General features: G+C 44.9%; 1 protein-coding gene across 1 annotated transcript in view; it reads right to left on the bottom strand.

The window, feature by feature from the left end:
• DBNL (drebrin like) overlaps positions 1–26,219 on the bottom strand; it is a 68,589-nt gene that overhangs the window by 11,993 nt on the left and 30,377 nt on the right. Inside the window, exons 5-12 of the mRNA XM_068274753.1 lie at positions 21,769–21,912; positions 17,677–17,754; positions 13,778–13,929; positions 13,654–13,687; positions 3,806–3,896; positions 3,348–3,695; positions 3,176–3,264; positions 457–532 (exon numbers count right to left, since the gene is read on the bottom strand). Coding sequence (XP_068130854.1) covers positions 457–532; positions 3,176–3,264; positions 3,348–3,695; positions 3,806–3,896; positions 13,654–13,687; positions 13,778–13,929; positions 17,677–17,754; positions 21,769–21,912 — 1,012 coding nt within the window. The remainder of the gene's footprint in view (positions 1–456; positions 533–3,175; positions 3,265–3,347; positions 3,696–3,805; positions 3,897–13,653; positions 13,688–13,777; positions 13,930–17,676; positions 17,755–21,768; positions 21,913–26,219) is intronic.

The following is a 26,219-nucleotide window of genomic DNA, read 5'->3' as shown; positions in this document are numbered from 1 at the left end:
AACTACACAGATTTACAGTATTGTCAAGATCGCACCCTCTGTCCACCACAGTGTAGAGGCTCCTTTCCTCTACATTGGCTCATCAGTGACACCCTGCCAGGGGCCTAATGGAACTCTTCTGCCACTCACTTATCCAGGCCACTCCTGAATCCCCAGTAATGGAGTCCAATTCACTCCAGCTCCTCAGCAGCTTCTCTGCTACATCGCACAGCCTCACTGCTGCACTGCCCCCCACCTTCTGAGAAATGCAGCATTTTATGCAATTGCTTCAGGTGAGCTTCTTCCTTAAAATAAACCTTTACAGACATGGGAAGAACATACAAAATCCATGCAGATAATGCTCTGGCTGGGATTCGAACCTGGGAGCCAGTACTGCAAGGCAAGAGTGCTAACCACTACACCACCGTGCTGAAACACACACCTACGTACATGTATGTATTACACATATACACTCACCAGCTTGGTAGTCGTAGAGCGCTCGGGCACAGAGCCCACGGTCTTCATCACCTGCTTCATACACTGCCTCCTCCGGCTGACCCAGATTTAAAAAAAAAAAAGAAAAAAAAAAAAAAAGAAAGAAAGATAGAAATGTAGTCATGCAAAATAAATGTAGCAACTGACTAATGGCCTTATGCAGAATGCAGCCAGCCATTATGGAGCATTCCGTTTCTGGAGGACTCGGCCAATAATCAGTAATCTGACAGGTACCGTACTTCAGGGTAACAGAAACGTGAATAGAAAGAATCCCACATTGTGATAAATTTATTTCCAGCAGTCAAGTCACCAAACTCCTGCTGAGTTCCCTAATGGACATTATGCCACATCATAGGAGAGATCTTTCTGATTGGGTGTGTGGATTTACAGCAAAATTTCACTTTTGTTAAGAAACTACTGCACACATATGTTTGTGCTTTAGAAGACTTTTTGCAAATTAATGTTATTAAAAATGCTTCAGATATTTTGGCTGCATCTCTGGCCAAATATGCTACCATTATGAATTGTTGTATATTGTTGTGTACATATATGGGTTCGTTGCACTGTATAACTGCACTCACACCTTTGCACCTTATCTATCTCCTGACGAAGCTGCAATTATTGAGGCGTAACATGTTACATTTCTTTTACGGTTACTGTTAAGTGGGATGAAGCATTTATATAGCTAATCCCCTCAGATTATGACCTATATGGTCCCTACACCATGCTAGTGGTAGCAAACATTTTCCATGTTGGTAGCCTTCAGCTTGTTAAAGAAAACATTAGGAGTTATGTAGTTATGTTTTAGATTGTATTCCACCAGTAGGGATACATTTGTGCGCTAATACATTTGTATTCAGGTCCTTTGTGTTGTTTTGCTGATGGGGGAAGCCCAGGTATTATGCCTTGGTGGCTACTAGGCAGCCAAGTAGTCCATTGCCATCTTGGGCTGGTGGACAGTCATTGCTTACAGGCCAGGTGCTGTATCCATTTGGACTCAACACTCTGAGAGAGCGCACACCTACTGCCAATGCAGGAATCAGGCTACCTAAAAAAAACCCAAATCCAAATCGCTGCGTCAAATATTCTCCTGGTGGTGAGTCTCCATTACATCTGCAGTTGCCTTGGATGGGGAACTAAACCGACCACAGCGCACCTCTCGTACCTTTGGGGGAATCACAGCACTTGGGCTTAGGAAGACCTCTACAACCAGCTACCACCATAACAGACTGTCACTCAGAACCAGACAATCCATTTAGTGATTTTTAAAACAAGTTGGTAAATCATTTTCTGTTATTTGCAATGAAGCAAACCCCTAAATGGCTGTCAGGAAGAACCTCATACAGGCATTTCCCCCTTTATCAACACCCATATAGACAACAGGATACTAACTACGGTATACCTGTAACTGTACCTGAAGATAGATCTGACAATTATAGAATTCCCAAAAATCCTAATGCTCAGTGTCATATGCCTTCTTTAAACAGAAGGTATTTGCGTTAATTCAGCTTTAAGTGAGCAACTGTGGTTTCCCACAATGCTACTGAATATGCAAACTCACTCTTTATGCCCCTGAAGCCAGGTTTATATCTAGAACTGCTGACGTACAGCTGTATTATTGTAAATACCTTCTGTTTTAAGTCATTGCAGGTGCAACACGTACAAAGATACATGTTGACACCTGCATTAGCATCCTGTACCTTCAGGAACTCGTGCAATGATACCCGTGGCGGCCCGCTGACTCAGAGACGGCAAAAAAGAAACTAGCTGGCGGCGGGGGAACAGAGGATCTGGGAGTGACTTCGAGGGCACAGGATGGCTGCAGGGGGCTGGTAGAAGCCCAAGGTAAGTAAAACTCTTTTCTGTTACTTGAGTTAAGGTTCCCTTTAACATAGGAATCGCGAAAAAGTATTTTCCACTATTGCAATATGATTTTTGCTAAATTGCAATCGCTTGCTAGTGGAAAAGGGCCCTTAATATGGGTTTCAAAAATGTAAAATGCCAGATTAAAATGCAATGTAAATTGCTTTTCTCCTATGTACCTGTCACTACATAGGAAAAAAAAAAAAATCAGGCAGGCTTTGGACTACTCCATCTCTTCATGGGGGATTTTCAGGGCTTTCTTTATTTTCAAAAGCACTTACTGATAGGCAGTTGCTCAGCCCAACTGCCAAAATAGCTTGCAAATGAGTAGGCAGACTTCTTTGTATAGATCCGTTCCAGGGAATGCTTTTGTAAAGAATAAAGTAGATACTGAGAATTCCCCATGAGCAGATGGACTAGTCCAAAACCTGTCAGATCTATCATTTTTTTTACTGCTTACTGTAAGTGACAGGAACATAGGAGAAATGAGGTACTTATCCGTTAGCCGGGCACATCCGGCAGGTGGCGCTAATTACTATTCCCCCTCCAGGCCGACATGGATAGTAGGGAAAGCTGTAACTCTGGTGGAGTTTTGTCGCCACCTAGAGGATGCGCCCGGCTAACGGATAAGTACCGAAAATGATTTCATAGTGCACTTTAATCTGGGAGCAAAACATGTATACATTTTAAATTTAACAACATTTTGCAATAGTGGTCTTTAAAAAGCTTTAATATCAAGCTGGTGGTGGAAGGAAAATAGTTAATGTAACTTCAATGTCTTCACCGTATTAGTGAATTGACAGTGATGTAATAAAGCTGGTCTGTGAAGGTCATTTACCTGAGGTGTTACTTCATAGATATTTTCGTCTTGTGGAGGCTCCTGGTACAGATCCTCCTCCTCCTCATGCTGGTGGGCGGGGACTTGTTCTGCAGGGAAACACAGACTCATTATCAGGCCCAGCCACTGCAAGCCATGTTGTATGTAATGTCTCTGCTGATAAATTCTGTACCTTTCACAGTGACAGGAGCTGCTGGAGGTGGATGACACACGGGGGGAACAGGAGACTCTGGGGGAGTCTGAGGGGCATGATACACAGGGGATGCAGGGGGCTCCTGAGCCCGAGACACAGGCAATGCAGGGGGCTCCTGAGCCCGAGACACAGGCAATGCAGGGGGCTCCTGAGCCCGAGACACAGGCAATGCAGGGGGCTCCTGAGCCCGAGACACAGGCAATGCAGGGGGCTCCTGAGCCCGAGACACAGGAAATGCTGGGGGCTCCTGAGCCCGTTTTACAGGGGAAGATGGAGGAGACTCAGACTGGCTGGTTGACTTCTGTAGGAAGGGACTGCGCAACCTCCCTGGAGACAGACGGCATGAAACAGAAAAAGACACACCATGTGATGTAACAGGAAACAGTCAGCATGGAGCAGGAAAGAGGACATTACGACATACCGCCTGTGGTACTCACCAGGCTGTGCACTGGTTGGAGCAGCGTTAGGCAAAGAGCGTTCCTTCTGCATAAAAACCTCCCGAGCATTAACAGGTTGCTGGGAAGCTTCCTGGAAAGGGTAAGAAATGTTGAAATATCTTAATTTTAATAAACTTACATTTAAAATTAGAAGGCACATATGAATTTGTTAAAAGTAGTTATGCGGTACATTCAACATTTATTACGTTACTTCACACTGGATGATAATACAGTGGAAACTTGGTTTGTGAGCATAATTTGTTCCGGAAACATGCTTGTAATCCCAAGCACTCTTATATCAAAGCGAATTTCCCCATAAGGATTAATGTAAACCCAGGTGATTCGTTCCACAACCCAAAAATAGTTATAGTAAAATAGTATAAAATAAAAAAATGTAAACAAAACTTTCACTATAACTAACAGAATCATTGCCATCTGTTGGCTCGGCTTTAAAGAGAACCCGAGGTGGGAATTACTTTTACTATTGGGGCACAGAGGCTGGTTGTGCGCACTAAGACCAGCCTCTGTTGCCCCATCGTGTGCCTCCATGTCCCCCCTGCTCGCCGCTATACCCCCCGCATTGCTGGCTGTGTCGCCAGCTCAATGTTTACCTTGCGCTGTCAGTCAGCGCCGCTCCCCCGCCTCCTCCGCATCGGCGCCACCCGCCGCGTCACTTCCCTCCTATCAGCGGGAGGGAAGGGACACGGGCGGGTGCGCCGATGCGGAGGAGGCAGGGGAGCAGCGCTGACTGACAGCGCAAGGTAAACATTGAGCTGGCGACACGCTGCGTGTCGCCAGCAATGCGGGGGGTATAGCGGCGAGCAGGGGGGACATGGAGGCACACGATGGGGCAACAGAGGCTGGTCTTAGTGCGCACAACCAGCCTCTGTGCCCCAATAGTAAAAGTAATTCCCACCTCGGGTTCTCTTTAAAGGGAATGTCCGAGGTACTAATGAAAAAAAAAAAAAAAAACACGACTACTTACCTGGGGCTTCTTCCAGCCCCTGGAAGCCGTCCTGTGCCCCCGCCGCAGCTTCGCTTCCAGCCGATAGCCTGCGGTCCCCTCCGATGCAGATGCACAGGTCGGCATCTACCGCACCTGCGCGAGTCGCTCGCGGTCGCACTGAAATCTGGCGTGTTCTGCTCGGACGCAGAACTACTGCACCTGTGCAGTACTCTCCAGATGATGTCAGCACGACCGAGAGCGGCTCTCGTGCAGGTCCTGTAGATGCCGCCCTGGCGAGGACGGTATCTGCACCAGAGGGGCCCCCGGCCACTGTCTGGGAACGGAGCTGCGGTGAGGGCACAGGACTGCTGCCAGGGGCTGGAGGAAGCCCCAGGTAAGTAGATTTTTTTTTTTTAAGTACCTCGGGTGTTCCCTTTAACAAGGTACTGTCCAGTGACAGTTACTTTTGAGGATTTCATGAAAATGTGACTTTCCACAGCCTCTACACTCAGATTAAGTACAGACTTGCAGCGCCAAAGGGAGAAGAACTATCGGCTCAGTTGTGATGACGTGACGCATGTATACTTTTTTTTGCTTGTATATTAAGACGTTGCTTGTATATCAAGTCATAACTCCACAAACATTTTTGCTTGTATATCAAAGTGCTCTTAAACCAAGTTACTCTCAATCCAAGGTTTTACTGTAATGGGCAAGTCCATTGGTTTCTCCACTTTAATGCCTCAAGCTCTTGTCTCACTTGGGCTACCGTACCCCCAAAATTATTCTAAATAGGCTGACAGTATCCTGGTGAATGTTCTCCTATTCCTATGATTGCAAAAGTGGAAACTATCTGCAGCTCTGGAGGACCATGCCTAATTTTGGCTGCTTCACCTACTCACTTTCAGAAAACTTGAATTTTGATTGGTTTAAAGGGCATCTGAAGCGAGGGGGATATGGAGGCTGCCATATTTCTTTCCTTTTGAACAATACCAGTTACCTGGCATCCTGCTGATCTTTCTGGCCTGCAGTAGTATTTGAATCACACACTTGAAACAAGAATCAGGCTAATCCAGTCAGACGTAAGGCCCTTACACATGCCTGACTTACTAACTGTTGCCTGGCTGTCCTGCTGATCTTTCAGGCCTCAGTAGTGTCTGAATCACATACCAGAGACAAGCATACAGCTAATACAGACATCAGTCAGTAACATATGGCTAAAAAGTATAAGAAGCAGAGGATCAGCAGGACAGCCAGGCAATATGTATTGTTTAAAAGGAAATATATATGATATCCTCCATATCCCTCACACCTCAGGTCTGCTTTAAAAGGGATACTGTAGGGGGGGGTCGAGGGAAAATGAGCTGAAGTTACTTGGGGCTTCTAATGGTCCCCCGCAGACATCCTGTGCCCACGCAGCCACTCCCCAATGCTCTGGCCCAGCCTCTGGTTCACTTCTGGAATTTCAGACTTTAAAGTCTGAAAACCACTGCGCCTGCGTTGCCGTGTCCTCACTCCCGCTGATGTCACCAGGAGCATACTGTGCAGGCCCAGTATGGTCTGGGCCTGCGCCGTGCGGTCCTGGTGACATCAGGGGAAGCGAGGACACGGCAACGCAGGCGCAGTGGTTTTCAGACTTTAAAGTCTGAAATTCCAGAAGTGAACCAGAGGCTGGGCCAGAGCATTCGGGAGTGGCTGCGTGGGCACAGGATGCCTGCGGGGGACCATTAGAAGCCCCGGGTAACTTCAGCTCATTTTCCCTCGACCCCCCCTACAGTATCCCTTTAAGTAAAAGCCAGTTCAGATGGAAGCAAGTACAACTTTGCCTTTCTAAAACAGAAGATATCCGCCAGTATCCACCATAATTTTGCAGAGCAATGGATGAATAATATGTATGTTATATATTGTGCGTAAAATTTGTAAAATTAATTTTGTGTGTGCCAAAACAAAACACAGTTTTAAATGCACTCCAGCTTTTCAAGGATTTATAGCCGTTAAATCAATTACCACCATGCAACTATGGAGCAAAACTAAACCTCTTTCTACAGTCTACTGCAATAGATGGTGCTCATAAAGAGGTTATTATATGGTTAGTGATTATTAACTACGTAATGTGATCAAAGAAAAATATATACAACATTAAAGCCATATATCACATTCTACATGTTGTTAGAGTTTGAAGTTTTATTGCAGTTGATAATATACCATAATACTGTAGGGAAGTAGAGAAGAAGTCATGATTCATTCTCTGTTACACACTTATGTAATGACAGCTGAAGACACATAATAACCCTGTAATGACAGGACGGTTTCTCTAAGACAGTAATGAGGTTATGATACATGCCTAATTGATGCAAATGGTGCTTTGTAGAGGCATCTCAATCACTGAGAAGCAACTCACACAAATGTCCTAAAATAGCTCTGATGGTGCTACACTGTCACATGTACAGGTGAAACGCGTGCAAAAGTCCTGTTATTTCAGTAATTCAACTTTGGCCACCCCTGGCTTTGGAGAACGTGTTCCTGACTTCTCATTACATAAAAGAAAGGCTGCATACTGGAATACTGCTAGAAAGCTACACCACTGAATGTGCTTCATATAGTAACTGTGGCCACTGATTTTGTGTATCCTAAAGCTCAAAACACACCATACAATCTTGGTTGTACAATCTTACCACTTTCATGTAGTATAAGAGTTTATCCAATCAATCATTCTAGGTATTTTCAATCTGTTGGCCCTTATACTACATAGATTTGGTAAATCTGTACAACCAAGATTGTATGGTGTGTGTTGAGCTTAAGGCTAGCGATGGGTCAATGGAAGCCAGGTCTGGGTATCAATCAATCAATCAATCAATCAATCACTAACGGATTGGGCAGGGAGTAGCATTAAGCCCAATCTACACGATACGATTCTTTGTGCGATTCGATTACGATTCTATTTACGATCCGATTTAATCCGACATGTCCGATCGGGATTCGATTCAATTCGATTTGATTTGCCATTGCAAAACAATGGCAAATCGAATTGAATCGAATCCCGATCGGACATGTCAGATTTAATCGGATCGTAAATAGAATCGTAATCGAATCGCACAAAGAATCGTACTGTGTAGATTGGGCTTTAGATCTAGCACCATTCAATCTCTATCAGGTTTTAGCAGAAACCTGATGGAGAATTGATTAAAGTGTAACTGTCAGGCATAAAATCAAAAACCAATTCTTAATTATTATCTGGTAAGTAATAAGGATGCCAACCAGGCAATCCAAAAGTTAAAAATCACTATTACTTTTCTTGTTGATAAATGATCATTCCCCAGTTTACCCGAGTCGTATTTGGTACACACAAAATTTGGTACGCACAAAGGAAGTTGCAGGGCATGCTGGGTTGTCCTTTGTTGTCCTTCCCCTCCGACTTAACTAATGCAACCTGATTGGCTTAAGCCTTATTCCCTCCTGTTCTCCCCTCCCACACCTCTGTTCCTCTCTGATTGGCCAAGATTTATCATGCTGAAACAATGCACTTTCTATAGTGGAGGGCGGGCAATGCATACACAATCAGGCAGATGAGAGTAAGGGAGGAAATGACATCAGGATTGGCTTCAAAATAGCCACAGTTAAAATGGGAAATCCTAAGAAGGATTTTCCCTCTTTTTTTTTTTTACCGTAGAAAGATCACTAAAATCAAAATGTGGACAGTGCAATACATATATTTTGTAAGTAGAGCAAGTATTTATCTACTTATATATTTGTTTTTTTCTGTGATAGTATGGCTGACAGCTCCTCTTTAAAATTGTGAAACCAATATATGAAATAGGAACCCTGCAGGTGTTTTGGATTAATTAGCTGATTAGAGTCTGACACTTTGAGCCTCGAATATTGAACAATATCACAATATTCACAGTCAAAGATTTCAGGGTTCTCATAAGCTGTAAGCCATAATTATGAAAATTATAAAACAAAGGCTTGAATTATCTTGCTTTGCATGCAATGAGTCTATTTCATATATTACTCTCACCTTTTAAGTTGAATTACTGAAATAAATGGACTTCTGCATGATATTCTAATTTTGTTTTAGTTTCCCTGTATGCTAACTTATGCCAGCTTCCCCCTCCACAAACAACTTGACAATCATAAGTACACTTTCCTATATCAAAGCTGTCATTATGGGCCTGTTCACTCTGCAGCCCCTTCAGTATCGCTTCGCCATTCACACCCTGCAGTGCGATGTGTTGCCATGAGGAAACTATGTCCAAGTGTAAAGAAACAGGCAGCCACAATCACTCCTACAGAATGGGCCAGCACAACTTCATACCCCACTATGCCCAACAGTGGTGCTAAGCTATGCCCACCGCCGTCTGTATAAACAAGCCCTAATGCCTGGTGCACACCATGCAATTTCCCGTCAGATAGACGGGTCAAATCGATAATTTCTGACATGTCCGATCTGATTTCCGATCATTTTTGAATTGATTGGAAAACTGATCAGAAAAATTATCGGAAATCAGATCTTACCTGTTGGAATTTATCAATTCAACCAATCTGACGGGAAACTGCGTAGTGTGTACCAGGCATTAGAGTGTGTTTTTCTGTGTGGTTTAATTGTATACTCTGTATACATTCTACAGTCCCTGTACTTTTATGCCAACTTGCTAGATCTTCTAATCTGTCTGCAATCTCCACACACAGATATCATTAGGCCTGTACAAATATCTACAGTGTCCTTAAATGGCCAATTTTCAGTTACTGCCATTTAAAGTGGGTCCGAGATAAACTTTTACTCATTGCATAATTGTGTTCCTTTCATGTAGTTTATAGGGCATTCCTCAAGCCAAATACTTTTTTTGTTTTGTAGTAATACTCTAATTCCCTATAAACTAAACAAGCCTCGTCCACAGCTCCTTTTGTGCCTTGGCACTACAGTGTAGCAAGGGCTTATGGGAGCTCAGTCTGGGCAGGAGGGGGAGGTGTTACTAGCCATGGATTTCAGAGGCAGAGGGGCTCCTCTCTACCCTGGAGGAGGAGAGGGGACTGAATTTACACACAGGCAAGCTGATCACCAGCCCTCAGCCTGTGACAATGTGACAAACAGAACATGGCTGCCCTCATTGTATCACAGGAATAAATAATCATAAACTGTTGAAGCTGTTTGCAGCTAGATTTGCTGTGTAAACTATCCAAACTTTAGATAAGATATATAGACAAGTCACTTGTTATAGTTAGTTTTTCATATTGGATCAGCATTAAAGGGACCCTGAAGGGGGGGGGGGGGGGGAAGACCTCAATTTCGGTACTTACCTTAGGAAAGGGAAGCCCCATTACCCTCTTCCTCGCTGACCCGTCAACAAGGGCTTGTCAACAAAGCTCACCCGCACTGCACAGGCAGCTTGCGCCTGCGCACTAACACAGAGCCGAATGAGCTCTTGCTTTTTCCACCGAGCCCGAGTGGTGGCTCCATGCTACTGCACAGGTGGGAAGGCGCAGTGCAGTGCGGGCCAGTGGAACATTGGGGATCCCAGCACCAGAAGGGAGGGACGGAGAAGCCTCTGTAGGGTCCAGAGGCTACCCTATTAAAATTTATCAATTATTATTTTTATTCAATGAACAAGCTCTCAGATTTGCTGTAAAGTGTACAGATAGTTTCCAGTTGTATTCATATCTGTCTCCCTGCACAAGTAAAGTGTCCCACTTTTGCAGAAATAAATAATTCACAACTACTTTTTTCGGACTCCAAAAATGAGGACCATGTGGCCAAATGCCAGTTTGCAAAACTAAAAGTGTCCTGGAATACCACCCTCAACCTTGTGGGCTGTTATTTTATTCCATCTATACTCCAGGGTGGCAGACGCTCAGGTTTATTACAGTGCAGGAGGGGTGGATGTACAGTGGAGGAAATAATTATTTGACCCCCTCACTGATTTTGTAAGTTTTTCCAATGACAAAGAAATGAAAAGTCTCAGAACAGTATCATTTCAATGGTAGGTTTATTTTAACAGTGGCAGATAGCACATCAAACGGAAAATCGAAAAAATAACCTTAAATAAAAGATAGCAACTGATTTGCATTTCATTGAGTGAAATAAGTTTTTGAACCCCTACCAACCATTAAGAGTTCTGGCTCCCACAGAGTGGTTGGACACTTCTACTCAATTAGTCACCCTCATTAAGGACACCTGTCTTATCTAGTCACCTGTATAAAAGACACCTGTCCACAGAATCAATCAATCAAGCAGACTCCAAACTCTCCAACATGGGAAAGACCAAAGAGCTGTCCAAGGATGTCAGAGACAAAATTGCAGACCTGCTCAAGGCTGGAATGGGCTACAAAACCATTAGCAAGAAGCTGGGAGAGAAGGTGACAACTGTTGGTGCGATTGTTCGAAAATGGAAGGAGCACAAAATGACCATCAATCGACCTCGCTCTGGGGCTCCACGCAAGATCTCACCTCGTGGGGTGTCAATGGTTCTGAGAAAGGTGAAAAAGCATCCTAGAACTACACGGGAGGAGTTAGTGAATGACCTCAAATTAGCAGGGACCACAGTCACCAAGAAAACCATTGGAAACACATTATACCGCAATGGATTAAAATCCTGCAGGGCTCGCAAGGTCCCCCTGCTCAAGAAGGCACATGTGCAGGCCCGTCTGAAGTTTGCCAATGAACACCTGAATGATTCTGTGAGTGACTGGGAGAAGGTGCTGTGGTCTGATGAGACCAAAATAGAGCTCTTTGGCATTAACTCAACTCGCTGTGTTTGGAGGAAGAAAAATGCTGCCTATGACCCCCAAAACACCGTCCCCACCGTCAAGCATGGGGGTGGAAACATTTTGCTTTGGGGGTGTTTTTCTGCTAAGGGCACAGGACAATTTAATCGCATTAACAGGAAAATAGACGGAGCCATGTATCGTGAAATCCTGAACGACAACCTCCTTCCCTCTGCCAGGAAACTGAAAATGGGTCGTGGATGGGTGTTCCAGCACGACAATGACCCAAAACATATAGCAAAGGCAACAAAGGAGTGGCTTAAGAAGAAGCACATTAAGGTCATGGAGTGGCCTAGTCAGTCTCCGGACCTTAATCCAATGGAAAACCTATGGAGGGAACAAAAGCTCAGAGTTGCACAGAGACAGCCTTGAAACCTTAGGGATTTAGAGATGATCTGCAAAGAGGAGTGGACCAACATTCCTCCTAAAATGTGTGCAAACTTGGTCATCAATTACAAGAAACGTTTGACCTCTGTGCTTGCAAACAAGGGTTTTTCCACTAAGTATTAAGTCTTTTATTGTTAGAAGGTTCAAAAACTTATTTCACTCAATGAAATGTAAATCAGTTGCTATCTTTTATTTAGGGTTATTTTTTTGATTTTCCGTTTGATGTGCTATCTGCCACTGTTAAAATAAACCTACCATTGAAATGATACTGTTTGGGACTTTTCATTTCTTTGTCATTGGACAAACTTACAAAATCAGTGAGGGGTCAAATAATTATTTCCTCCACTGTATGTAGCATATCCAGAGAAAGCAAGGAGTTCCTTATCTGCTCTGGACTTATGGGCTGCTGCATTTCCAGCTTGGCCATACTGCTAGCTTTACAGTCTCAGTTACGTGACAGATAAAACCTTAATTCTATAATGCCCTCTGTGGCGACATGATCATTTTGGGAAAATTGATAAGGTGACACACTGCTGCCACAAAACCAACCTGGTAACCTCCTCCTTCCAATACTTTGCCCCCCTGATTGTGGTCCATGTTGTCTTTCTGAAAATCAGATTTAATTCACAGCAATTTGAAATCTGGCTTGATGAAGCCTCTTTTCCACTAGCAGCTAAATCATTGCCTGCCAGCTGCTTCCGTTCTCAGGCCGGGCGCTTGCTAGCGCTCAGCACGGGCAACTGACAGGTGTCTCTCCCCCCCCCCCCCCCCCCCAAATGCAGCATTTGAGTGGCATAGTGGATAGCACTCTAGCCTGGCAGTGCTGGGTCCCCGGTTCGAATCCCAGCTAGGACATTATCTGCACTGTGCTAGTATGTTCTCCCCGTGTCTGCGTGGGTTTCCTCTGGGCACTCTGTTTCCTCCCACATCTCAGTAACATACAGATAAGTTAGTTAACTAGCTTCCCCTAAATTGGTTCTAGACTAGGATACAGGCGCTACACAATATATACATAGACATATGACTATGTTAGGGATTAGATTGTGAGCCCCTCTAAAGGAAAAGTTAAGTGACAAGACAATTTACTCTGTACAGCGCAGAAGATGTTGGCGCTATATAAATACTAAATAATAATCAGCTGAGCATGGTGGTTGCCATTCTCAGATGCAACAAGATGTTTTTTCACCACCATTCAGCTGCATGTAATTGCACCTAAACGATGCTTGTGGCTGAGCTGCTGGACAAACGAGTGGAAAAGAGGCCTATGTGAGACCAACTGTTCTCTATAGAAGGTATCCAGATGATGCTAATGTTGTGAATGGACAAGTCATATCTTTTTTGTATAAAGGACAACTGAAGTGAGAAGAGTATGAAGGCTGCCATATTTATTTCCTTTTAAACAACACCAGTTCCCTGGCAGCCCTGCTGGTCTATTTGGCTGCCATAGTGTCTGAATCACCACAGAAACTAGCATGCAGCTAATCCTGTCAGATCTGACTGTCAGAAGCACCTTATCTGCATATGCTTATTCAGGGACTATGGATAAAAGTATTAGAGGCAGAGAATCAGCATAGCAGCCAGGCAAATATGGCAGCCTTCCTATTCTTCTCACAACAGTTGTCCTTTAAGGATCCTTTAATCATGCTCGTTGATATTCAAAAATAATGGAAAAAGAAGGAGTCAGCACTAGTTGTGAGGACAATGATACATGCATTTCACAGTCTATCTGTCCCCAAATAGCCTCTGTTCTACTCACCCGTTCCTGCTTCTCCGTGTCCTGCTGCACCTTCCTGTACAAGAACAGAGGTGGGTTATCAGAGAATCTCAGAAACACGCACCTTTACAATCACTGAAGTGTTGGATCTTTACCACCCACTGACCTCTGAGCATCAATTTCCCCGGCTCTCGCCTTAAACCGCCTCTCTCTCTCCTCTGCCTCTCTCTGCTCCCTCTCTTTACGCTCTCTTTCTAGACGCTCTCTTTCCAGGGCTGACCGCTTCAGCTCTTCCTGTCTGCGCTCCTCTTCATCTTTCTGTAAGTAAATAAAGCTTAATGTACTATGCAATGGTTACAATGCAATAACTGCTGCATGCTGAAAATAAAAAAAATAAAAAAAAGATCACATATCTGCCCCTACATTTGGTCACCCCTCTGTGCCTTCATTGTCAAAAGCAGCTCAATGTACATGAAAAAAAGTCATATACTGTATGTGTGCATGGGTTTCACTAATATTATAAATGCTAAAGTTTGGATGTTTGTTAATCACGCAACAAAGGCTGAACGGATTTGAATGAAATTTGGCACACACACAGCACATTACCTGGAATAACATATAGGATACTAATAATAATTTTAGCTTTAATTTGCTTGAATACAGCTGATCAGTCATCTAGCACAGCTGCTGGCCTACGATTAGCCTGCCTGAATATAGCTGATCAGTAATCTTAGCACAGCTGCTACACAATGAATCTGCCTAAATACAGCTGATCAGTTATCTAGCACAGAGTTCCCCAGCCCTGTCCTCAAGGCCCACCAATAGTACATGTTTTACAGAAAACCACAAACCTGCACAGGTGAGGTAATTAGTGTCTCAGCTGAGCTGATTAACTACCTCTTTGGATTCCCACAAAACATGCAATGTTGGTGGCCCTTGAGGTCAGGGTTGGGGAACACTGATCTAGCACAGCTGCTGCCCTGCGATTAGTCTGTCTGAATACAGCTGATCAGTCATCTAGCACAGCGGATGCCCTGTGAATAGCCTGCCTTAACCACTTGCCGATCGCACACTCATACCGTGCGGCTGCAAAGTGGTAGCTGGAGGACCAGCGACGCAGATTTGCGTCGCCAGGTGCCTCCCTAATTAATCTGGAAAGGCCGCTCACGCGAGCGGCCGTTTCCTGTTAGATCACGGAGCGGGTCTCCGTGATTAGCCTGCGAGCCGCTGATCGCGGCTCGCAGACTAAATGTAAACGCAGGAGACGTATGTATCCTTTGTTTACATTGAACGGCGCTGCTGCGCAGCAGCGCCGTAAGGCAGATCAGCGATCCCCGGCCAATCAGCGGCCGGGGATCGCCGCCATGTGACAGAGGACATCCTGTCACAGGCTGCACAGGACGGATAGCGTCCTGTGCAGCCCCGATCACCAGGGGGGACAGGTAGGAGAGGGAGGGGGGAATTTCGCCGCGGAGGGGGGCTTTAAGGTGCCCCCCCCGCAACATGCCTGCCGACCGGAGCGATCAGACCCCCCCCTGCACATCATCCCCATAGGGGGGAAAAAGGGGGCGATCTGATCGCTCAGCATGCCACCTGATCTGTGCTGGGGGCTGCAGAGCCCACCCAGCACAGATCATAAAAAACAGCGCTGGTCCTTACGGGGGGGGGTAAAGGCTGGGTCCTCAAGTGGTTAATACAGCTGATCAGTCATCTGGCACAGCTGCTGCCCTGTGAATAGTCTGCCTGAATACAGCCGATCAATCATCTGGCACAGCTGCTGCCCTGTGAATAGTCTGCCTGAATACAGCTGATCAGTCATCTGGCACAGCTGCTGCCCTGTGAATAGTCTGCCTGAATACAGCTGATCAGTCATCTAGCACAGCTGCTGCCCTGTGAATAGTCTGCCTGAATACAGCTGATCAGTCATCTAGCACAGCTGCTGCCCTGTGAATAGTCTGCCTGAATACAGCTGATCAGTCATCTAGCACAGCTGCTGCCCTGTGAATAGTCTGCCTGAATACAGCTGATCAGTTATCTAGCACAGCTGCTGCCCTGTGAATAGTTTGCCTGAATACAGCTGATCAGTCATCTAGCACAGCTGCTGCCCTGTGAATAGTATGCCTGAATACAGCCGATCAGTCATCTAGCACAGCTGCTGCACTGTGAATAGCCTGCTCGAATACAGCTTAGAGGCCCGGATTTTCCTCAGAGAAGCCTATAGGCACAGATGTCCTGGCACCTTAGACTTTGCCCTCTAGGAATCTACAAACCCCTGCCGAACAGCACCACAAGTGAGTTGGCTGTCCCAGCTGTCACTTCTCCCTTACTTCCCTTGTCCATCCTAGGTAGTCAATACTAGGTGGCCCCTAGTATTAGGTAGCGAGGCGTACGTACGAAAAGGGCGTCGGGAAAAAAGGGCGCGTGGTATAAACGATAAATGGAAATATCGTTTATAGAAATATTGTGTAGAATTTCGTTTATAGTGTTTTAAGAATTTATAAATCACTAAATAATGTGTATGAGATCGGCAATTCTTAAAACGTTAATCTTCCCTGTTTGTAAAGTGAAACTTATATTTACGTTTATTAAAAACCCTCCCTGTACCTATCCCTAACCCCTAGACCCCCCTGTTGGTGCCTAAACCTAAGACCCCCCAGTTGGTGCCTAAACCTAAGACCCCCCAGTTGGTGCCTAAACCTAAGACCCCCCAGTTGGTGCCTAAACCTAAGACCCCCCAGTTGGTGCCTAAACCTAAGACCCCCCAGTTGGTGCCTAAACCTAAGACCCCCCAGTTGGTGCCTAAACCTAAGACCCCCCTGTTGGTGCCTAAACCTAAGACCCCCCTGTTGGTGCCTAAACCTAAAACCCCCTATGGATAATAATGTTTTACAGACATTAATAAATAAAAAATGTAAAGAAAAAAATGTAAATTATTTTTTTGGGTGGATAATAATGTTTTAGAAATGTTTTAGAAATAGTGATTTAGTATCTTCATAAACGTTATTCGTCACGGGCTCATTTTGTAAACTTAAATCATCACAAACATAGTTATAAATCCTTAAAAATCTCCGGGCGCCGTTATAAATCCTTAAAAATCTCCGGGCGCCGTTTGTTAAAACGTTAATAATCTCTGGCGCCTTTTTTTCCCTGTTCAGCGCCCATTAAACGATATTTATAATGGAAGTGAATGGGGCGCCCTTTTTGTCCACTTGTCTCATGCGCCCAAATCTACTGCTTCCAGCCAGACGTACCCTCAACATTAAGTAGCTAGAGTTGCCCCCAAGTATTAAAGGGGAACTGAAGAGAGGTATATGGAGGCTGTCCTGTTTATTTCCTTTTAATCAATACCAGTTGCCTGGCAGCCCTGCTGGTCTATTTCTCTGCAGTAGTATCTGATTAAAACCAGAAACAAGCATGCAGCTAGTCTTGTCAGATCAGACTTATAAGTCTGAACCACTGAAACACCTGATCTGCTGCATGCTTGTTCAGGGGCTATGGCTAATAGTATTAGAGGCAGAGGATCAGCAGGGCTGCCAGGCAACTGGTATTGTCTAAAAGGAAATAAACATGACAGCCTCCATATACCTCTCTCTTCAGTTCCCCTTTAAGTAGCTAAAGGAACCTCAATATTAAGTAGCTCGAGTTGTCCCCAAGTATTAGGTAGCTAGAGGTGCCTCTGACTGAAGGGAGAGCTCGTCAGTTGAATGCCGAGAGCAGGTTGAGGAATCTCTTATTTATTATCTCATTGGGACTCTGCATAGGGAAGGAGGGAGGGGAGGCACTTGGGGAGGGGAGTGGGCCGCCTTTGCATCATCAGGCGCCTATAGGCACATGCCTACAGTGCCTTATGGTAAACCCGGCCCTGACAGCTGATCAGTTATTTAGCACAACTGCTGCCCTGTGAATAGTCTTTTGAGGATCAACTCCAATGCTGTTCTCAAGGAAAAAAGAAGAAGGAATACATAGGTCCATCATGAGCACATTTACACAGTGGTAATAATGATTAAATATTCAGATTCATACACAGCTCCGTTATGACTGATTCTCCTCCATCAGTAACCTCACCTCAGCTTTAGCCCAGAAGTTCTCTTTTCCTACACGTTTAATTTCAGATACCGCGTTTGTCTTCTGGTAAACAGAGCCCTGTGGGAAAAAGAGAAAAACCTCAGATATTAGTCTCTAGAACTCGCATCACTTTCTCACTTCCAGACTCTGCTGCCTTTCAGCTCAGTCTGATGTAGAAAGTACAGGCTACTCTGCTCACTGGTGATACTACAGGATCATCAGGTCACCACTGACAGGACTGACACATACACACAACATGGAGGTGGGCGATGAAAACTGCTCTTGACTGAAACACACAACAATCAAAGGCAATGTGTGTTATATTTATGCAGGTAATTCCTACGTTACATTACCCTATTTTACCACAAGGGTCCGCAAAAGCAATACAAGTCTATGGAGACTTTCACACTTGCTGCGGTCCGTTGGAAGTATCTGAGCTGATGGAGGGGCAGCAGCGCTTTACTGCATGCACTGTGCTTAAAGCAGTAGGATTACCCATACTATGCCAGGGATAAAAACACATATATAAGTAGATAAATACTTGATCCACTTATGGTACATAACACATGTATTGTACTGTCCACATTTTGATTTCAGTGAATTTTATATAGTAAATGAAGAGAATTCTGTTCCTGGTGGGAACCATTTCTTTTGCCCACAGTTTAGGCTAAATCCTGATGTCATTTCTGCCCTTTACTTTTTTTTTCTTTTCTCCTCCAAATCGCTGAGTCACCTCAGCCTTGCATGTAAACATAAGTGAGCATGGGGATCGTGTTTCAGATAAGCAGCTAGGCAGGGAAATAAAGGAAAGAGGAGGAATATATAATAGATAAAAAGAACCTGCAACTATTTGGCACTGACTACTAAAGGGCCAGTGCTCCTTAACTTCTTGCCGACCGCGTCACGCCGATGGGCGTGGCGGCAGCCCCAGGACTGCCTAACGCCGATTGGCGTAAAGTCCTGGGGCTCTGTTTTGCAGGAGATCGCGCACATCTCCTGCTTGGAGGGCGGAGCTCCGCCCCGCCTTCAGTCTCCGAGCGGCTATTGCCGCTCGGGAGACTGTTAGACGGCGTGATCGCCGTCTAATGGTGCAGCTCTGCGATCAGCAGCAGTGCTGCACTGGGGACAAGAGAGCGATCAGCTCTCATAGGCAGAAGCCTATGACAGCGATCGCCATAATTGGCTGGCTGTGGGGAGGGAAGATATTTAAAGAAACAGGGTTTTTTTTAGGTAATAAAAATAGAAACAACAATATTTATTAAAATAAAATAAACATGGGGGAGCGATCAGACCCCACCAACAGAGATCTCTGTTGGTGGTGAGAAAGGGGGGGGAATCACTTGTGTGCTGTGTTGTGCGGCCTTGCAGCTTAACCTTAAAGCTGCAGTGGCCTATTTTACTAAAAATTGCCTGGCCACTAGGAGGGTTTAGCACTGCGGTCCTCAAGAGGTTAAAGGGTCACTTAAGGCTAACTAAAAAAAAATGAGTTTTACTCACCTGGGGCTTCCACCAGCCCCCTGCAGCTGTCTGTTGCCCACGCAGTCTCGCTCCGATCCTCCTGTCCCCGCTGGCGGCTACTTTTTTGGCGACAGGCGCCGACAGGCTGGGCACACAAGTGATTCTTTGCGTTCCTGGCCGCAATAGCGCCCTCTATACTGCTATTGCGGCCAGAAACGCAAAGAATCACCCGCGTTCCCAGCCTGTCGCCGAAACAGTAAGTAGCCGCCAGCGGATACAGGAGGATCTGGGCGCGACTGCGTGGGCACCGGACAGCTGCAGGGGGCTGGTGGAAGCCCCAGGTTTTTAGTCCCTTTAAGTATGTGATAATTCCAAATCACAACAGCAGAAAAAGTTTTGAGTGCAGGATTAGCATCGTTATCACTTAATACACTCAGACCAGTTGCTTTTGAAATTTCATTTTTATGGTGACACTCCCGCTTTAATGCACAGAACTTGGGTTAATGCAAGTCTATGGGCGACGCACGTACTGTAAACGGCGGAGTTCGGAGCGTCGCAACAGTTCTAGAGACGATAGATGGTTGGGCTCTGGTAAAATTTACTCTTCAGTTACTACTAACTTACCATTCGTCGGTGCCTGCTCCTTAGTTAAAAGTTTGGCGGCTGTTGACAATGCTGGCTATCTTATTATATTTTATCGCTACATGTATTATATATTCACCTGTGCCAATGTCTTTGGTCACTTACTGTGTTCTTCTATACATCTCAGAGCCCATCCACAATGCAGCAAACTACCCATCCCTCCGCCTCTTCCTCACCAGTCTACTTGATTCTCTATTTATTTATCTGTCTCTAAATTAATCTTTAAACCATCCATCTCTCAATTTCCCACAATGCCTCTCTTAAGATGGCCATACACAGTTCAATTTCCTGGTGCGTCAGTGTAATCAAATCTGTGGACGCCAAAATATCTGACCAATGAGCTTCCAATCAACTCTGGACTGTTAATTTATCTAAAGTCTAATTGACCACTACAGTGGCAGGGGGAGAAATCACACTGAACTGAACAGCACGTTATTAGACAGTGATTTAAAGAGGAGCGGTCAGCCATACTATCTCAGAAAAAAAACCCACATATATTAGTCGATGAATACTTTCTCTACTTGCATAACATATGTATTGCACTGTCCACATTTTGATTTTAGTGATCCTTCTTAGCATTTCCCATTTTAACTGTGGCTATTTTGAAGCCAATCCAGATGTCATTTCCTCCCTTACTCTCCTCTGCCTGATTGTGTATGCATTGCCCACCCACTCTGGAAAGTGCATTGTCTCAGCATGAGAAATATTGGCCAATCACAGAGGAACAGAGGTGTGGGAGGGGAAAACCGTAGGGAAAGAGGCTTCAGCCAATCAGGCTGCATTAGTTAAGTCTGGGGGGAATTAGAGAAGCAAAAAAGGACAACCCAGCATGCCCTGCAACTTCCTTTTTGTGTACTGAATTTTGTGTGTCCCAAATAAGAGTCAGGTAAACCGGGGAATGATCATTTATCTTACAAGTAATAGTGATTTTAACATTTGGATTGCCTGGTTAGCATCCGTATTACTTGTTTACCAGATAAAAATAAAGAATTGATTTTTTATTTTATGCCCGACAGTTACACTTTAATCAATTCTCCATCAGGTTTCTGCTAAAACCCGATAGAGATCGAATGGTGCTAGATCTAATGCTACTCCCTGCCCAATCCGTTAGTGATTGATTGCCAGACCCGGCTTCCATTGACCCATCGCTAGCCTTTGGACAGACAAAATCAATGGCCACAGTTAATATATGAAGCACATTCAGTGGTGTAGCGCTCTAGCAGTATTCCAGTATGCAGCATTTCTTTTATTTAATGAGAAGTCAGGAACGCGTTCTCCAAAGCCAGGGGTGGCCAAAGTCCAGCCAGAGGGTCAAATGCGGCCCGCCAAGCCTTTTCCAGGGGCCCCCAAAGCTCCTGTGAGAATTTCATTGCATGCAGCCCGCAGGCCGTTGCTGTGGCGCCACATGCATCAATGTTTAAGAATAACCTGTGTCTCCACTCTGTCCTCCCCTCTGCTCTCTTACAGTGCCATTGTAATTAGCATAGGACTACACAGAAATGGCTGCCGGAGTGTAGATCAGTATACACTGGATAATGTCAGCCATTTTATGTAGCCTTATAGTGATTACTAAAGGACAATGGAAAATAGGAGAAAAAACACATACGTGGGCCTGGACTTCAATGAAGGGTCGCCACATATGCCAGCAGCACCCATTCATTAGCAGCCGCCACTATGTCAGCAGCTGCAGCCACTCCTTAGTAGCCACCACTGCACACTGAAGAGGATATGTTGACAGCACACATGGAATATGGTTTATTTCCCATATAAATGTTTTATTTATTTACTGTATTTATAAAGCGGCAACAAATTATGCAGCTTATTTGACAAAACTATAATAGGCATACTGTACCTAGGGGCAATCAGGAAAAAATGGTCTTTAATGTTGCTAGCTCGGCCTTCTAGCAATTGCAAGACTGGTGATATGGCCTTTGGTCCAAAATGTTTGGCCACCCTGTTCTAAGCACAAGCAATTCTGACAGGAAGACTCACCACAGGGCCCTGCGGAGCGTCTGCACCTCTGCTGCTCTCTTTGTGGAAGTTGTAGTTGGCTCCAGAAGCTTTAGCCACCTTCTCCATTATAGAGTCTGGTTCTACATCCTCATCAGCACGGGCATTGACCGTAACATGGGCTCCCTGAGGAGACAGAACCAACACATAGTACAGGAAATGAAGACACAAGGCTCAAGGTTTTATTTATATCAAATACATTTTTTTGTATTAAATCTATATTTATATTTTAAGCTTGGAGTTACTTATCTCCTAAACTCTTACTTAATTTGTTGCGGTTTTACTGATAAAAAAAAAAAAGGTAACAATGCAAAAAGTACATAAAAAAAGCAACAGTCAGGTAACCATTGCTGGAATTGCGTGGTTTCTGATTCTCGGTTCTAACTGTGATGGAGGGATGATCAATGAGATACAAATAATTCTGAGTTCATGCAGGATTATGTAAATTTGTGTGCAAATGTTTGCAGCTTGAACATGAACCAGTCAAGTCCCACCAAGGTTTAGGCTCCCTGCACACAATTCCGATTTTTTAATCATTTTCTTTTACATGCGATCCCGATTCCGGTTTTTAATAGTTACTGCATACTGCGTTATTTTCTGCGTTTTTCTGTTGATAGCATTCAGGGAAAATCAGAATTGCAAATCGGAATCAAAGTCAGAAACACACATCGGATTTGCAGTGTGCAGGGAGCCTTACACTGACTGGTCCATTTTCAAGCTGCATAAATTTACATAATCCTGCATGAACTCAGAAATATTTGCATCTCATTGATCATCTCTAGCCTGATGTAACGTTATTAATTTTTAAAACACTGCATCGCATAAAACAAGTGTAAAACCGGTCTGAAAAGAGAAATAAAGATGGAAGCCTCCATCGCTCTTTCACTACAGGGTCATTTTAAGTGGCTTGTGAACATTATACACAGATAAAGGCTAAGGAAGCTTGTGTACCATGCTGACCATTGTTTACTATAAAAGACCCTACCCTCTCCTCATTTTATAGGCTGCACCCAACCATTCTATCTGTACAGGTGTCCCAGGATGTAACAAGTTAAAGGATACCCGAGGTGACATGTGACATGATGAAATAGACAGTGCCTGGCACACAAATAACAATGATGTGTTCCTTTTTTTTTTCTTTCTCTGTCTGAAAGAGTTAAATATCAGGTATGTAAGTGACTGACTCATTCCTGACTCAGACAGGAAGTGTGACCCCTCACTGATAAGAAATTCCAACTATAAAACACTTTCCTAGCAGAAAATTGCTTCAGAGAGCAAGAAAGAGATAAAAAGGGGAATTTCTTTAGTGACGGTCACACTGTAGTCACTTCCTGTCTGAGTCAGCCGCTTGCAGACCTGATATTTAACTCTTTCAGGCAGAGAAAGGAAAAAAAGGAACACAGCATAGTTATTTGTGTGCTAGGCACTGTACATACATGTCTATCTCATCATTGGCCATATGCAATTCACTTTTTCTCTTGAGTTTTCTCCTGGGAGATAAGGTTTCATCTTCAATTTAGAATAACTTTTCAGCACTTTGCAATGGAAAAATTACCAAAAAGTAGGTGAAATGGTACTATTAAAATTATTGAGTATTTTTTTGATTGCTGGTGAGTTAAAATACATTTTATTGACAAGTTTGAAAATATCACCTAGGAGAAAACTCAGAAGAAAAAGTTAATTGCATATGGTCACATGTCACTTCGGGTATCCTTTAACCACCTGAGCGGTATGGACGAGCTCAGCTCGTCCATACCGCCGCAGGGGATGGCATGGCCCCGGGTGTTTTTTTTTTGTTTTTGTTTTAGTAAAAATTGTTTTATATCATGTAGCTAGCACTTGGCTAGCTACACGTGTCCCCCGATCGCCGCCGGCACCCTCTGATCCCCCCGATCACTGCCTTTATGCATACCTCCCCCCGGGAACTCACAATGGCGCAGCCTCTCCAATAGCCTCCAGGAGTCGCTATGGGGAGGATCGGGACTGCGCATGACATCATACGTCATGTCTGATTGTCACCATAGCGACAACAGAAGCTGTTCGGGGAAGTTGCGGTTCTCGCGGGATCGCGGCTAGGTAAATATAGCCAGCGGGGAATCAGAGTGGTGCCGGGGGACTTCGGACACATGTGTAGCTAGCCTAGTGCTAGCTACACTATTTAAAACTAATTTAAATCAAAAATTTCCCTCCCGCGGACGCGTGGCCACAACAATTGAACGCCAGGGAGGTTAAGTGGCCCTTGCACAGGTATGAATACAGATAGGAGGAACAAGACTATGGCGCTAGAGGTGGTTGTAGACAGGCTCGGAGCAGTAGCTGCGCACCATCTAAAATGCCTACGCCTACTGCAGCCTGAGCAGATGCTGCTAGCAAGATTCCCGGACCCCTATCAGGCAGTGCTGTATACTGGTGTATAAGCACTGCATGCACAGTAGCTGAATGAATATACACTGGAACTCTGGATTGTGAGTAACTTGGTGTGCAAGTGATTTGCAAAACAAGCAAAACATTTTTTTTATAAATTATGAATGAGATTTCACTGAGAGGAACACATACGTGTGCCACGCCATCATGTCACAATATACGGCTGAGGCGTCGCTAAACAAGTACACGTTGCATCATCAGAACCGAGACGCTGCAGCGATTGTGTGTAGCAGTGTCTGATGAAGTGGAAGCCCACAGGCACTTGGATTACACAGAGTGGAGGACATGCAAGTCAAGTCTAGAACCCCCTATGGGCAATTTGCAGCAATTGCAAACCGCCTGCGATTTGCTGAATCGCGAAGGTGCTGTGTTTTCCCCGTGATGCCGAAGTGATCGCGATTTGGCTACTGAAGCCACTGATGCGATTGCTCCGGGATCACTCCCAAAATGCTGCAAGTAGAGTTTTGTGATCGCTGCTAGTGGGAGCACCCCCATAGGGATCCACTGGTGTAGTGCTCCTGGTGAGTCCCAGGCCCAATACCTGGTACACACCATGCAATTTACAGTTAGGTCAAAACGATCATTTCTGACAGGTCCTATTGATCTTGTTCAGAAGTGATTGAAAAATTCGATCAGAAAGACCATTGGAAACCTGATTGGAAGGGTTGGAATTTATAGATTCGACCCATCGATCTGACAGGAAATTGTAAAGCCCAATCTACACGATACGATTCTTTGTACGATTCGATTACGATTCCATTTCCGATCTGATTAAATCCGGCATGTCTCATAAGGATTCGATTCAATTCGATTTGACATTGCAAAACAATGGCAAATCGAACTGAATCGAATCTAATCCCGCTGGGGCATGTCGGATTTAATCGGATCGTAAATAGAATCGTAATCGAATCACACAAAGAATCGTATCGTGTAGATTGGGCTTAAGAGTTTGTCATCCTCTTACTCCCTGTGGTTCTGTATTTACTGTACTGTATTTTTACATTTGTTTTAAGCTGGCCATACACTGGCCCGATTTGCGGCCGTTTCGACAGCAGATTCGATCACTGGGATCGAATCTGCTGCCAATCGTTCGCGCTAAACGCACCCGCCGATCCGATTTCCTCCCGAAACCGGATCGGTCCGTCGATCGCGCCGTGCGGAAAAATACCGTCGATCGCCCGCGGGTAGGGAGCGCTGCGCTAGCGGCGGCCGATCCGGTATACATTACCTGGCGCTGGCTCCCGGGCATATTCTCCGCGCTGCATGGCTCTGTTCCTGCTTCCATCCCAGCGTACATTAACTTCCTGTGTCACTGCAGTGACCAGGAAGTTCAAATAGAGGGCGCTCTATTTGAACTTTCTGGTCACGGAGTGACACAGTGTACGCTGGGATGCGGTGCAGGGTGCAGCGCGGAGAAGAGGACCCGGAGCCAGCTTTAGGTAATGTATACGGAGGGGGGGGAGACAGGCGGCAGGAGCAGCTCAACAGATTGTGATCGTTTTCAGGCTGAAACCAATTCACAATCTGTTTGCAGTAAAGGCAGCCATACGATCCCTCTCTGATCAGATTCGATCAGATAGGGATCTGTCAGCTGGTCGATCTAATGGCAAATCGACCAGTGTATGGCTACCTTTACTGTTTGTACAGTAATTTTACTTTCTACAGTCCATTATGCTGTCAAACACTTTTCTAGAAATGTCAGGCCCAGATTTACCTTACAGGAGCCTATAGGCACAGATGTCCTGGCACCCTAGACTTCCCCCTCCATGAACCTACAAACCCCCGATCACTCCACAAGTATGTTTGGGTGTCCCAGCTGTCACTTCCCCCTTACTTCCCTTGCCAGTCATAGGTAGCTACAGATACACCTTAGCATTAGGTAGCTAGAAGTACCCTCAATATTAAGTAGCTAGAGGTGTCCCCTGACTGAAGGGAGATCTTGTCAGTGGAATGTCAAGAGCAAGGTGATTAAGCTCTCATTTACATTCTCATCATGACTCTGCATAGGG

The sequence above is a fragment of the Hyperolius riggenbachi genome, chromosome 3 (assembly GCF_040937935.1).
Source record: "Hyperolius riggenbachi isolate aHypRig1 chromosome 3, aHypRig1.pri, whole genome shotgun sequence".
NCBI classification, from domain to species: Eukaryota; Metazoa; Chordata; class Amphibia; order Anura; family Hyperoliidae; genus Hyperolius; species Hyperolius riggenbachi.
This window is presented reverse-complemented; position numbering and strand designations above follow the sequence as displayed.